Raw genomic sequence first — 14,978 nt, 5'->3', positions numbered from 1 at the left:
ATCAACAAAACTGGTGACAGCCATTCTCCTGGCAACATCTTGACCAATCAGAGTCAATCTGCTTGACTTAACATTTAAACAAAGCTTGGCAGTTAGCTGTCAGTCATCATTAGTTGGTGCACCCTCAATGAAATGTCTCTATCTTGACATATATGTCTTCTTAAAAAAAATAGATTAATATGCACAGTTATTGCAAAACACAATTTTGAATTCCTTTGGGTTTATCTGTTCAAGGGATTCAGTAAGGTAGACAGTATTTATTTTTGATGAGAAAATCCAAAACAAGGGAGCCAAAATCTTTGAACTCAAGTTCAGCCATCGCGGAATGCGGTTAGGAAGCAGTTTTGCACACAAAGGATGGCAGAATTCCCTCCCCCAAAATGCTGGGATCATTTAAATTTTCAAAACTGGCATTGACAGATTTTTAGGGCATCAACGGCTACAGTAAGTTGAAGTAGAGGTTAGTCATGAATGAGTAAATGAACAATAAAAGAGAGCTCAGTGGGCCAAACTACCTCCCGTTTCTATCCATTCTGAATATTTTTTTTTACTTGAAAGGATAGAAGATCTTCAGAAATTTTCCTTCATTTGAGAAGCACAGACCCCTTCGGGGTCTAGGCCCGAAACGTCAGCCTTCCTGCTCCTATGATGCTGCTTGGCCTGCTGTGTTCATCCAGCTCTACACCTTGTCTCGGATTCTCCAGCATCTGCAGTTCCTACTACCTCTGATTCAATTTTAATCCCAGCCTTTCCAGTCTCTCTATAGTCCTTCATTCTGGGAAATCCCTCCCACTGTCACTGGAATCCTTTCAGAGATGCTAAGCTCAAAACTGGACACATTACTTGAGCAGAGGTCGAACCTGTAATCCATAATCACTTGGGCCACATGGAACTAGGAGCAGGGTAGGCCATTCAGCCCCTTGAGCCTACACTGCCATTCAACTTGACTGTGGCTGATCTTCTATTTCAATACCATTTTCACGTGCAATCCCATTTCCCAAACTTATGGGTGGGTGGAGCTCGTGGTGGAGTAGTGGCATTGACTAGTACACCAGAGAGCCAGGCAAATGCTCTGGGGATATATGAGTTTGAATCCTACCATTGCAAATGGTGAAATCTGAATCAAAGAAAACTGAACTGGTAAACTAGCCTAGTAGCAATCACGTAACAATTGCTGTAAAACCCCACCAGGTTCACTAATGCCCTTTAAGGAAGGAAAACTGCCATTCTTACTTGCTCTGGCCTACATGTGACTCCAGACTTACAGCAATGTGGTCGACTCTTAACTGTCCTCTATACTGGCCCTAGAAAGCTGGTCAGTTTAAGTGGCAATTCAGGTTAGGCAGTAAATGCTGGCCCAGCCAGTGATGCCCACATTCCATGAATAAATGTTTTAAAAACATATCTCAGATATCTAAAAATCTATTGATCTGCTGGACTGATCCTCTACAGCTGTCTGAGGTAAAGAATTCCAAAGATTCATCTGAGTGAAGAAATTTATCCTCATCTCAGTTCTAAACGGCCTATTTCTTATTCTGAGACCATGACCACTGCATCTAGAGGCCCCCAACCAGAGAAAATGTCCTTCCTGCATCTCCCCTTTTAAGGCCTGGAATAATTTGTATGTTTCAATGAGATACCATCGCATTCTTTTAAATTTGACAGAATACAGGATTAGTGTCCTCAGTCTGTTCTCACAGAACAAACCCTCCAGCTGGAAAATTAGTTTGAACCATCATTGCACTCCCTCTATGGCAAGTATATCCTTCCTAAGATCAGGATACCAAAACTGCACACAATACTTCAGGTGTGGTTGGCAAAGGCTCAAGAGATTATAGTATCCATTCAGTATAAAAACAATGCCTCAATTTACAAAGTCAAAGATCCCATATGATTTAACAACAGCCATACCAACTGGTCCAGCCACTTTCAAAGGTTTTTGTATGTAAACACCTCAGTCTTTCTTCCCTTAACTTGATGCAATGAAACTGTGCACAGTGAAATTCAGACAACTAAGCCAATGTTATTATTAAATGTCAGAAATTCAGCTCAACCTATCATTGTACATGATCTGTGATGCAGTCAAGCTGATAACCTCCTGTCATGCTCCCTGCATCACTGGCGCCACGCGAACTACTCTGCCCACTCTTTTTCATCTAACTTGGTCAACATAACCTTTTACTTTCGCTCCCATGTTAATCTAGATTCTTCTTAAAAGTTATTCAGCTCTACTACCGACTGTTCCACATTCCACATTCCACATTCTCACCTCTGAGTAAAGAGGATTCTCCTGAATTCCCTGTTGGATTGATTAGTGGCCATCTTGTGGGCCCAGGATTTGGTCTTGCCACATGTGGAGCAGATATTTCTACATTTACACTCTGAAACCCCTTCACAACCTTAAACCCCTCTAGCAGCAATCATCAGTGAGGATCTTGAGTCAAAATCCTAGCTGTTTTTGCTTCACCAACAGGCCACTGTCAACAACAAGCCACCGTCAACAACTTGCACTTAGTAGCATCTTTAACGCAGTAAAATGTTCCAAGGCACTGCATAGACAAGATCAAACAACATTTGACATGGAGCCTTGCATGGGGATATCAAGACTGGTGGCTAGACCATTGGAGGTAGGCTTTAAGCAGATATAAATAAGTGGGTTGTTTTCTGAGGAATAGTTGGCAACAGACTGGGTTTGTTTTCACTGGACTTTAGAAGAGTGAGGGGTGACTTGATCCATGTATATAAAATTCTGAACAACCTTGACATGATGGTCATGGAAAGGATATATATGCTTGTGTGTCTGTGTGTGTATAATTTTAAGCTCAAAATGCACAATCACTGAATACACGCCAAGAAAGATACATTCCCATTAAGCAAGAAAATCAAACAATATGCACAAATCAAAGATTATGGGGGTTGGTGGGAATATGGAATGCAAAACACAAACAGATTCATTGAATCCTACAGCTGGCTCTAGGGACTGAATGGCCTACTTCCACTCCTAATTTAGATGTTCATAACAGTCTTGGGGTAGCCAGGTAAAGATGTTTAAGGAGATGATTCCAAAGCTTACAGTTAGACAATTAAAGGCACCAAAAGATGCCAGGAATGGAAGAACACAAAGATCTAGGAGGACTATAGATAAGGTTCCCTCTGTTCCCAGTGCGGCACGTTCCAAATTCAATCAAGCAACACACAACCACTGTTCCTTTTATGACATCCATCCATCCATCCATGTATCTGTCTGTCTGTCTGTTCCCGCCATACAATTAATGGTGAAGCCACCACTGATGAAAACGCCACCACTGAAAGTTGACAGGGATTCTTTAAAATCTCGATCAGGTCAGCTTGTACAATTGAAGCTAACACAAACAGCAGAGTTAAAGGCCACATATGACTTACCGGACGTCTCCAACATAGTGAGTGGCCCAGGCAAGCCGTAGCCGGGACCGGCTCAGCATGTGGATAAAGTTAGTCACTCCAACAATGTTGTCCGCCGTCTCAAACGCTGCATTGCCCCGGCCCAAAATGAGGACTGTCTGCCCAACAAAGTCAGCAGGATCCACAGAGACACTCTCATAGCCCTCGACATGTTCGGAACCTGGAAAATCAGGCGTGTTGGGCACCCACATTCCAGTTGCAACTAACAGGACACTGAAAGGAAAAAGGAAAACAAGAATGATTAGCTTGCCATTAAAACAGAAGGGCTGTGCCCTTCACCTGTCAATCCTCATCACTCAACAATCCTATTGAATAACACATCTGGCAGCACACAGACATGAGACATGCTTTGAGGCCAAGATGGCAGTCACTTAAAGCTTAAGGCTAGTAGCATGAACCATAGCTGTGAAAGGTATTTTTACAGTCAGCATTATTCAATTTGTGGAAATCTTAGGTTTAGAGGAAATAGAAGCAGGAATAGGCCATTTAGCCCATTGAACCTGTTCTACAATTTAAACAGATCATGCCTGATTGCTGTCTTGAACGTACTCAACAATAGGGCTCCCACAGCCTTCGGGAGTAGAGAATTCCAATGTTTTAAGACCCTTTTGAGTGAAGAAATGCCTCCTCATCTCAGTCTTAAACAACCTACCCTCATTCTAGTGCTGTATCCTCTGATTCAGAATACCCTGCCAGGGAAAATATCCTATCTACAACAACCCTGTAAGAATTTTATGTGCTTCATGGAGATCACCTCTCATTTTCCAAAAGGTTAGAGAATACAGGCCCAGTTTTCTCAATTTCTCCTCATAATACAATCCTGTCATCCTAGGATTTACTCTGGCGAACCTCCAAAGCATTTTCTATGTCAGGTACATCTTTACCCTGATAAACAGACTAAAACTGCGTGCAATATTCCAAATGTGGTCTCACTAAGGCTCTATACAACTTCAGTAAGGCAGTTTTATTCCTGTGTTCACAAGACCTATAACCTATTTTAGTTCAAAGTCGATGATGTAAATTGAAGGATTTTATTTTTATCTGGTCTGGGGCTGACACATCTCACAATCCTGGACTAGGTACATTACAAAACACATCTGACTGTTGATACATTAGAATGTATCTAACCACTTACATTCTGTAATGCAACCCAGCTCAGTGTTAAATCCGGTTAGCGCTTGCCTGAGCTCAGAAATTCCTTCCTCCTCCTCAACCTCGCTAGGCTGATATTAGGGTAGAAATGAGTGAGGCTTAAAGGCATTCTTTTGCAGGATCTCAAAACAGGGCATTCCTTTCTCAATGGAAAAGGAATCAATCATGGTTCACTGGTTAGCATCCCATGATGGCCTCATGGTGCTGTACAGTCAGAGTTCTGCCGGAGAATATAAAAGATGCCATCTCACTATTCAGATTGCAGGGGAGTTTTGCTTTGATGCCCTGGCCAATATTGCTTGCGGACTCCCTTTTAGGACATAAATGAGGTGACATTTTCTTACTCAAAGTTATATGCAACTTTGGAGCTCAGTCGCAGAAGGCTGTGAAGATAGGATTATTGAATATTTCCAAAGGTGAAAGTAGCCTGATTCCCTTGCCTAACAGGAATCAAAGGTTGTATGGAAGAAGATGGGAATGTGAAATCCAGAACACAAATAGATCAGCCAACATCATACTGAATGGCAGGGCAAGCTCAAGGGGCTGAGCAGCTTACTTTTGTTCCAAGTTCATCTGTAATATTTATTCCTCTATTAATATTGCTAAAATGCCTTAATTGTTCATTACTGTGTCACTGTTTGTGGGAGCTTGCTATGCACCAACTGGCTGTTTGTTTCTCAACTTCAAAAGGTACTTCGTTGCCTGTAATGCATTTTGGGATTGCCTGAGGTTGTGAAATGTGCCAAATAAATGAAAGCATTTCTCTCACTAGCTTTCTCAATAGCAAATGGATCTCTAGGCGAGCTGATGTCTGGAGCTGTGTGAGGAAAACAAATCTTCCCAGAAAATATGAACATGAAGAAAGACTGAAGGTAAGTGAGCACTTCTCAAAAACTTTGCAACGAACAGTTTAGACACACCTTCAATTACTGATGCTTCTCTGCAGAGTCAGCAGCAGGCAGTGGCATAGTAATAATGTCATTGACCTGATAATCCAAAGGCCCAGGCTAATACTCTGGGGTCACAGGTTCAAATCCCATCACAGCAGCTGGTGGAATTTCAGTTCAGTTAATGAGTATTTCTGGAATTAAATGCTAATCTCTCAATAATGGTGTAACTATGGAACCATTATTGCTTCCCATAAAAGCACTTATCTGGGTCACAAATGTTCTTTAGAGAAGGAAACCTGCCAATCTTTCCTGGTCTGGTCTACAGGTGACTTCAGACACAGCAATATGGTTGAGTGTTCACTGCCCTCTGAAACGGCCCAGCAAGCCTCTCCACTATATCAAACCACTATAGAAAAGTTAAAAATAAATGACATCGGATGGACCAATCAGCATCAACCCAGCCACAGGAAATGACAAAGGCATATTCAGCCCTGACAAATTTACAAAGTCTCTCTAACATCTGGGCAATTAGGCCAAATGGATGCGCCACCTTGGCCCTCATCTGGAGGTCCCTACCATTGCAGATTCTCATCTTCAGCCAATACAATCCACTCCACAGGATAAAGACACAGGTGAAGATGCTGGATACTGCAAAGGCAATGGGCCCTGACAACATTCCAACAATAGTTCTGAAGACTTAATTTCCAAAACTAATTGTTCTCTCAGCCGTGTTGTTCAAGTACAGCTACACCCTGCAGTCTACCCAGCAATATGGAAAATTGCCCAAGCATGTCCTGCCCTCAAAAATCAGGACAGGACAAGTCCAATTCAGCCAATGAATGTGTCATTAGTCTTCTCTCAATCAAAGAGATAGGAATTATCATAGATAGTGCTAGAAGCAGCGTTCACACAGCAATAATCTACTGACTGATGCTCAATTCCAGTTCATCATAGAATCCCAATAGTGTGGAAACAGGCCATTTGGCCCAACATGTCCACACCAAATCTCCAAAGAGCATCCCATCTAGACTCACTCCCCCTAGCCTATCCCCGTAACCCTTGCATTTTGCATGGCTAATCCACCTAATGTACACTATAGGTAATTTAGCATCGCCAATCCACCTAAACTGCACATCTTTAGATTGTGGGAGGAAACCAGAGCACCCATCAGAAACCCATACAGACACAGAGAGAACATGCAAACTCCACACAGACAGTCGCCCGAGGCTGGAATTGAACCCAGGAGCCTGGTGCTGTGAGGCAGCTATGCTAACCACTGAGCCACCGTGCCGCCAAATGGTTCTGCTAGGATCATTCAGCTCCTGAGGTAAATACAGCCCTCATCAAATATGTCCAAGAGGTGAACTCAAGGTGGTGTGAAAGCAACTACCCTTGACATCATCAAGGCTGCATTTTACCAAGTATGGCGTCGAGGAGCCCTAGCAAAACTGGAATAAACAGGAATCAAGAATAAAACTCTCCATTGGTTGAGGTCATATTTAGTAAAAGAATAGCTATGGTGGTTAGAGGTCATTCATCTCAGCTCTATGACATCTCTAAAGAAGTTCCTTAAGGCCCAACCATCTTCAGCTGCTTCATCATAGGTGAGAAGTGGGACGTATGCTAATGATTGCGCAATGTTCAGCAACATTCACAATTTCTTAGACGCTGAAGCAGTCTGTGTACAAATGCAACAGGCCCTGGACAATATTAGGATCAGGGCTAATAATTGCCAAGCAATATTTGTGCCATACAAAGTGCCTGGCAATGACCATTGCCAATGAGAGAATATAAAAATCTCCCAACGTAATTCAACAGTATTGCCATTGCTGAGTTCCACCCACAATCAACACCTTCAGGATTATTATATTGACACGAAACTAAACTAGATCAGTCACATAAATACAGAATTGACAAAGGAGGTCAAAAGGCTGGCAATTCTGCAGTGAGTAACTCTCCTATATCATTAAAGCCTGTCCACCATCTACAGGGCGCAAGTTGATAATGTCTTGTCAATCAATTTCTTAAAATTTGTGAATGGATTGTTAAAGTTAAAAGAAACAAGTGGTGGATATTAATTGTCTGACCACATAAGACATAACACTGGAGTGTTGAAAGATAACTGCACGACTAGGCAAATCAATAAAATCTCCACAAAATCAAGCTGTATTTTGTTTTGTTTATTATCTCACCAACTGACTTGAAGTTGATTTACATAAGCCAGGACTGTGATAGAATATCCAGGTACACCCACAACCACCCCCACTGGCCTGGACTAGTAGGCCATCTACAAGATGCACTGCAGCAAATCATCAAGGCTCCTTCAACAGCACCATCCAAACCAATGGACTCAACCACTTAGAACGATGAGGGTAACAGGGGCATAAGAACACCACCATCCACAAGTTTCCTTCCAAGCCACACACCACCCTGACTTGAAACAATATGGCCATTTCCTCACTGTCACCAGGTCAATGTCCTGGAACTTCCCTAATAACAACATTTACATAAAATTTTGTGTGGCTGAAGGCAGTGGCTCACTACCACCTTTTCAAGGGTAATTAGAGACAGGTAATAAATACTAGCTTACTACTAACATCAACAAGCCATGGAATAATAAAAATATTGGTAAGGCAAGTAGAATATGACACAGTACCTTACAAGAAAGGAAAAAAAACAATTCAACTGTAAGAAAAAATTACATTTCCTGGAATTGGAAGTTTAAGGGATGATTTAACTGACGTCTTAAAAATTTTGAAAGGAATCAATAGTGTAGAAAGGGAGAAAAATCGAAAAATCTTTCCACTAGTCAAAGAGTCTAGTTAAAGGGGACATAACTTTAAAATCAGAGCCAAGTCATTCAAGAGCAAATGTCTGAAGCACATCTTCATGCAAAGAGTTGTGGAAACGTGGTACTCCCTCCCAGAAAAAAGGACTAGATACCAGCTTAATAATTTTAAATCTGCAAACTATTTTTGCTAGAAAAGGAGATGAAGGTATACGGAGCTAAACAGGTAGATGCAGATGGAATAGAGATCAGTCGTGTTCTTATTGAATAGCGACGGTATAAACTCAAAGAGTCAGTTGCCTCCTCCTGTTCTTAAGCAGAAACTGCAGCAATCTCTCACAATAAAAGTCTTTTTTTCCCCAGTAGACTCATTGAGGGATAGTCACAGCACAGAAGGGAGCCATTAAGCCTGTTGTCTGTTCCAGCTATCCATAAGGACAACTCAACTAGTCCCAAAATCATAGAATCAGAGGCCATTTGGCCCAATAAATCTGTTTCAACCCTCCAAAGAGCATCCCACTCAGATCCTGCCCCCATCCTTTTCCTGTAACCCTGCATTTTACCATATCTAATCCACCTAGCCTGCTCGTCCCTGGACACTACAGAACAATTACAATTTAGCGTGGCCAATCCATGTAACCTGCACATCTTTGGACTGTGGGAGGAAACCAGGGCACTCGGTAGAAACCCATGCAAAGATGGGGAGAATGTGCAAACTCCACACAAACAGTGTGGAATCAAACCCTGATCCCTGGCAATGTGAAACAGCAGCGCTAACCACTGAGCCACCATATCACCCACAAAGTCCTGGTCCTTCTTCCCACAACTCTGCAAATCTTCTCTCTTCAGATACGTATCCAACTCCTATTTGCAAGTAGGAGCTATGTCCTAACAAATGATGGAATGTATCAAACAGAACGTCCCTTCTGCTATTTGCAACACACCGAGCACCGGCCAAACTCAAGAAATGCAACATAGAATGTGATTCCATGATTGGACAGTGCTTACCAAACAATCCCAAATGTGCTAAGCACTACACTAACATCCATTTAAGATCACCAGTTGGGCTCATAATGTGGCTCACTTAGACATGCCAGAATCTACATTTATTCAATGCCTCCATTAATCAGACTCTGCCTGCCACCAATCAGCAAACTTTCACATGTAATATAAATTGTTGCTCCCTTTGAAATTTGACATTCTCAAATCTGTCCTGATGAGTGCAAGATGAAAAATTTTGACAGGGCCTCTTTTTTTCAGGAAAGCTCAATTCTCTTTCAAAAACTCTAGCTGAATCTGCCTCCACCACACTCACAGGCAATACAATTGAAATACTAACCACTGACTATGGAAAAACAAAGCTTTTCCTCTTTGCTACTTTTAGAATTCCCCATAAATCTCTCTTCTGGATCGCAATCCTTATGCAAATGGGAAAGGTTTCTCCAGATCTGCTCTCTCTGGATCTCTTGTGATTTTGAGCACCTCTATTAAATCTACTCACACCCTTTTTTCTCTAAGGAGAACAATCCCAGTTTCTCTGATCTATATACAGGAATGAAGCCCCTCACTCCTGGAACTATTCTTGCAAAGTTTTTCTACACCTTCTCCAATGCCTTCACATCTTTCCTGAAACTCACTGCTACCAGCATGATCTGATACAGTTAGGGCTAAGATTGTCTGACATACCTGCATCTGTAATGATAGTCATTCTGATCTGTCAGATAAAAGTAGTGTCCATTCCAGGCCTTGGGGTGCTTCTCAGCCTCAATCCATGTTATCTCAGTGTTGTACCGAATCTTCAGGTCAAACCTGTTCGTAAAGTTGTTCAAGTAGTGCACCATGGTGTCAGCATGAGGAAAGAAATCTTTGGTGTAGTGTTTGTAGAGTAGATTGTCATCATGGCTCAGCAGCGAGTTCCAGTCATGCCGGAGGTTAAACTCTTTGTTTTGCTTCCCGGTGTATTGCTTGTTAATACTGATGAGCTTCCGGTGGCGGGGATAACGTACAAAGAAGCTCCCAGAGAGGTTGCTGCGCTCAAAGACCAGGTAGTGTCTTTGGGACTGCTGTAGAAAGTACGCCATCTGCAGGCCACCTGGACCTGCACCAATTATACAGTAGTCAAGGTGCAGGTAGTCTGTTCGTGCAGTTGCATGGGAAGAGGCAAAGGCGACACTCGCCACAAGCATGGTGAAGGTACAACCCATCCATGATTTTGGCATATTGCTCCTGGAATATTGGTACCTAATCAAAATAAGAAGAAGATATTCACTTTGAAGAAATTTGTTGCTGATCCCAGTGCAGTTCAGAGAGTGCTCCACCGTTGGTGGGGCAGTTCAGAAGGAATATCATACAGTTTGAGGGATTGTTCAGAGACAGTGCCTCAATGTTGGTTGGGCAGTTCACAGGGACTGTAGCACCGTCGAACGGACAGTTCAGCATTCAGCACTGTCAGAAAGGCTGTTCAGAGGGAATGCCATAATGTTATAAGGGAAGTTGAAAAGGTCTGCTATTCCGGGCTGTAGGAAGTTTGCATATTTAGTAGGTCATTACTAGGTTGGCAGTCAGAATCTTTTTTCCCAGAGCTGAAATGTCTAATACTAGCGAGAGGGGGAAGTTCAAAGAAGATGAGAGGGTCAAACTTTTTTTAACAGAGAGTGGTAGAAGTCTGGAGCGCACTGCCAGGGATGGTGGTGGAGGCAGATACAACAGGGGCGTTTAAGAGACTTTCAGATAAGCACATGAATATGTAAGGAATGGAGGGATACAGACCAAGGGCAGGCAGAAGGAATTAATTTAATTTGGCGTCATGTTTGGCACAACATCGTAGGCCAAACATCCTGTTCCTGAGCTGTACTGTTCTATGTTATGTTCTATGAGTGCTGCACATTCTGAGGGGCAGTACTAAGGCTAAGTACTGAGAGGGTGTTGCACTGTCTTAAGTGCCATTCTTTTGAATGAGATGATAAATTGTGTTTCCGTCTACTTCACAAGTGGAAGCAAAATAACCCATGGCCACTATTCAGAGACCTGTTAGATATAACTAAGCTGGGCCTCAGTCTAACATCTGATTGTCCAAGGAGATATCATTCACTATTCACTTAAAATGGCACTGAAATCTACTGATCTACCTTTACCCTATTTTGCCAATTTATTGTAGCCAGGTCTGCATCACATCCTCATAATAAATTTGAAAAGTCTCTGTCCCACACTTGTCTCCCTCAAAGTGAATATAAAATTCAGTCATATTATGGTTGTTGCTACCTAGGTGCACCTTCACTATGTGATCATTAGTTAATTCTATCCCATAGCAAACTGCACAGTGATGGGCCATAAACACAACGAAAGCTACCAAGAACAGGGGAGATGGGCAAGTATGATTGGGCAGTGTAAAACACTGGAAAGGTGGAGACCAGAAATTATGAAAAGTGTGAGGGTAAGAAAGAGGGATGGTTAAGGGACTGATTAGAATTTGCAGTTCAGTGGGTGACACAGTGGCTCAGTGGTTAGCACTGCTGCCTCACAGCGCAAGGGACCTGGGTTCGATTCCACCCTCGGGTGACTGTCTGTGTGGAGTTTGCACGTTCTCCCCGCGTCTGTGTGGTATTCCTCTGGGTAATCCAGTTTCCTACCGCAGTCCAAAGATGTGCAGGTTAGGTGGATTGGCCATGCTAAATTGTCTGTAGTGTTCAGGGATGTGTAGCTTAGGTGGGTCATAGGGGCATGGGTCTGGGTGGGATGCTCCAAGGGTCAGTGTGGACTTGTTGGGCTGAAGGGCCTGTTTCCACACTGTCGGGATTCTGTGACTCTAACTTTCCTTTGAGCACTGAGGCACAATGGCAGCATTATGTATCACCTGCAAGATGTACAGCAGTAACTCACCCAGGCTCCTTCAACAGCACCTTCCAAACCTGTGATGTCTACTACCCAGTAGGACAAGGCCACCTGCAAGTCACACTACATTGGAGTTGGATCTATATTGCTGTTTCTTCGCTGCAGCTGGGTCAAAATCCTGGAACTCCCTTTCTAATGGCCCTGATGATAACCACACATACTGCAGTGATTGAAGACAAAGCACCACCATCTTTTCCCAGCAGTTGGAGATGAGCAATAAAGGACGGCCTTGCCAGCAATGCCCAATATACCTGGTTTTGAAAAAAAATGCAAAAGATGAGCAAGACACCATGGCTGTGATTCCCCATGCACAACTAGGCCAAGCGAGAAAAGTCACTAGAATTGAAATGAGAACAGAACTAAAGAACCTGGGTCAAACAGAAGGAAAGGGTAACAATGCACACAAAACTAGGTGACAGGGAGGTAAAACGAGGTACCACCAATACATAGATGTAAATACTGATCTCATGCTCAGCAAGATGCACATATCAGGATGAAAATCTGAACCATACCAGAATAAATGCTGCCAAACAGGAGAGAAAGTGTGGCTACAGGTTTAATTCAGAGCTGAAGGAAGAGGAGTGAATAAATACCAAAGGAACAGAAGTTTTAATCTATATGGGAACAGTTTCCTAGCATACCAAATACACAGAAGATAAAATAAAACAAAGAACTGCGGATGCTGGAGGTCTGAAACTCAAACAGAAATTGCTGGAGAAACTCAGCTTGACTGGTAGCATCTGTGGAGAAAAAGCAGAGTTAACATTTCAGGTCCAGTGACCATTCATCACAGCAAAAGATAAAAGCTGTGAGCAAGGATCAGGGACACATTAGGGAGACTCAACTTTATTGTATAAAAGCAAATTTCTGCAAATGCTGGAGAAACTCCAAGTCAGGCAGCAACTAGATTGTAGACCAGTTTTACAACACCAATGTACAAACAATTATTGACTTGATTATTTGAAATTTTTTTTGTAATTTCCTTGACATCTAGATGCTGCAGTTTTCTCTTACTGGCTTCGTCTGGTATGATTATTTCTGTAAGCACCTGCAAACATATAACCCATTGAGTTCCACCATTCTTCCAAATCTGGTATCTTGAACATCCCTATTCTTGACACTCCACAAATGGCAACATTGCCTTCAGTTGCCTGGGGCCCAAGCTCTGAATGGAATTCCCTTCCTTAATCTCAGCATACCGGGTTTAAGCTGCTTTAAGATTGGCCTCTTTGACCAAGACTTTGGCCACCTGCCTTAATACTTTCAAATATGGTTTGGTATTGAATTTTGTTCGACAAGACATTCCTGTGAAGTACATTGGGACGATTTTACTACATTAAACCTCTGCAAATTAAATGATTATTGTGCAAGGCTACTTGTTTTCTTATACCAAACTAAGACAATACAAAGAGTATTGTAAACGTGTTATTACACTGACAGCATTCATTCCTCCCAAATATGCTCCAAGCTTACTGCTGAAGGTTTGCCCAGAGGCAAAATCCAGCAATAAATGGAAATGAATGTTGTGGTCATGCTGGAGCTGCATTTTGAGGCAGACAAGAATGGTCAGACCATTATGTCCCATTCACTCAGTTTTGAGGAAGGGTCACCAAACCCAAAAAGGTAATTCTGATTTCCATCCACAGATGCTGCCAGACCTGTTGAGCTTTTCCAGCAATGTTTGTCAATGTATTTTCCCTCTTGGTGGGAATTATGAGGGTACTGCTCAAGCATCTGTCCCCCACCCAGCAAGTCTTAGTACCATTGAAAAGGAGTGCAAAGTTAAACGAAGGGCAGAATGGCATGGGGTATGGATTATGGAATTAAGGGCAGAAAAAGGCTATTCGGCCCAACCAGTCCATACCAGTTGCAGTCAAGCTTCTTCCCAAATCCTTCCTCCACTAAATCTATCATTGTACATTCCTCCCCTCTTCCCCATTTGCCTGTCTAGCTTGGTCCTAAATGCATCCAGACGACTTCCCTCAATCACTCCAGGAAGGGAACGATGACAGGCCCATGGGGAGGATGGAGGATCCTGACCTGGACAAACAGGGCGGAGACCCCGCATCCCCAGTGCTCAGTCACTCCGCCCCCTCGTGTGAGCAGAGGAGGTAACAATCCAAAAGGCTAAAATTTTCAAGCAGCCAGAATCCCCAGGCTCAGGTGACCAACAGCGTCTAGTGACCCACCACCGGGATCGCGGCTTCTCTCCCGGACGTTTACCTAGGCCAGTCTCCCGTGGCAACCCTGCGTCATTGCGTCACCACGTCCTGCGTCAGTGCGTCACACCGTCCCGTGGCAACCCCCTGCATCGGGTGCGTCACGGTGGTCCCGCGCCGGCTGAATCACTTAGGGCAACCATGCGTCACGGCGACCCCGCCCCGCCGTTTCCATGGGCAACACGGCGTCTGTCCGTCATCACGTCCCGGGCTGCCGTGCGTCTGTGCGTCAGCGTAGCGTAGGCGCGGTCCCTTCACGCGGAGAAACTGTGCGTTCCAGCGAGAGAAACGGTAGCCCATGCCCTCTAGCGGTGTATTACTAAAGCTACAGAAGGAATGTCAGACCGTTCGGCCCTTCCAAGCCATGTTAGAGTCACAGACAGCACTGGGGTATTTGGTCCTTTGTGTCTGCGCTGGCCATCTAAAGAAGCAATTCACCTGGTGCCTCCCCCACCTGGCTTCTTTCCCGAAACCCTGTACATTTTCCTTTTCAGAATACAATCCATCTCCAAAGCCTTGATTAAAAACCTCTCCCCCACACTGAGACAGGACGTTCCACATCCTAACTGCTCCCGACATTACAAAGTTCTTCCTTGC

The 14,978-nt window shown here is 43.4% G+C and overlaps 1 protein-coding gene across 6 annotated transcripts; it reads right to left on the bottom strand.

Annotated features, from left to right (window-relative positions):
* Window positions 1–3,398: 3,398 nt before the first annotated feature.
* Window positions 3,399–14,458, bottom strand: LOC125487164 (FAD-dependent oxidoreductase domain-containing protein 2-like). Of its 6 annotated transcripts, none has more exons than XM_048617573.1 (4): window positions 14,386–14,458; window positions 12,151–12,413; window positions 9,958–10,512; window positions 3,399–3,654 (listed from the first exon to the last, which is right to left on the bottom strand). In XM_048617573.1, exons 3-4 carry the CDS (start codon window positions 10,488–10,490, stop codon window positions 3,399–3,401), a joined length of 789 nt encoding a protein of 262 aa, XP_048473530.1. In that variant the 5' UTR covers window positions 10,491–10,512; window positions 12,151–12,413; window positions 14,386–14,458. The 6 variants fall into 6 exon arrangements, with proteins under 6 accessions (XP_048473530.1, XP_048473529.1, XP_048473532.1 ...); XM_048617572.1 differs by having other exon boundaries at window positions 14,352–14,387; XM_048617575.1 differs by lacking the exon at window positions 14,386–14,458 and adding an exon at window positions 14,203–14,342.
* Window positions 14,459–14,978: the final 520 nt, after the last annotated feature.

Source organism: Rhincodon typus, chromosome 37 (genome assembly GCF_021869965.1).
Source record: "Rhincodon typus isolate 14 chromosome 37, sRhiTyp1.1, whole genome shotgun sequence".
Classification (NCBI taxonomy): domain Eukaryota; kingdom Metazoa; phylum Chordata; class Chondrichthyes; order Orectolobiformes; family Rhincodontidae; genus Rhincodon; species Rhincodon typus.
The sequence above is the reverse complement of the archived record's forward strand: the minus strand, read 5'-3'. Positions and strand labels throughout refer to the sequence as shown.

Coding starts and splice junctions, on each gene's coding strand:
- LOC125487164 (XM_048617573.1), bottom strand. CDS start 10,490: ATGCCAAAATCATGGATGGGTTGTACCTTCACCATGCTTGTGGCGAGT. Junction 3,655..9,957: donor GACTATCATTACAGATGCAG/GTATGTCAGACA, acceptor TTTTCCTTTCAG/TGTCCTGTTAGTTGCAACTG.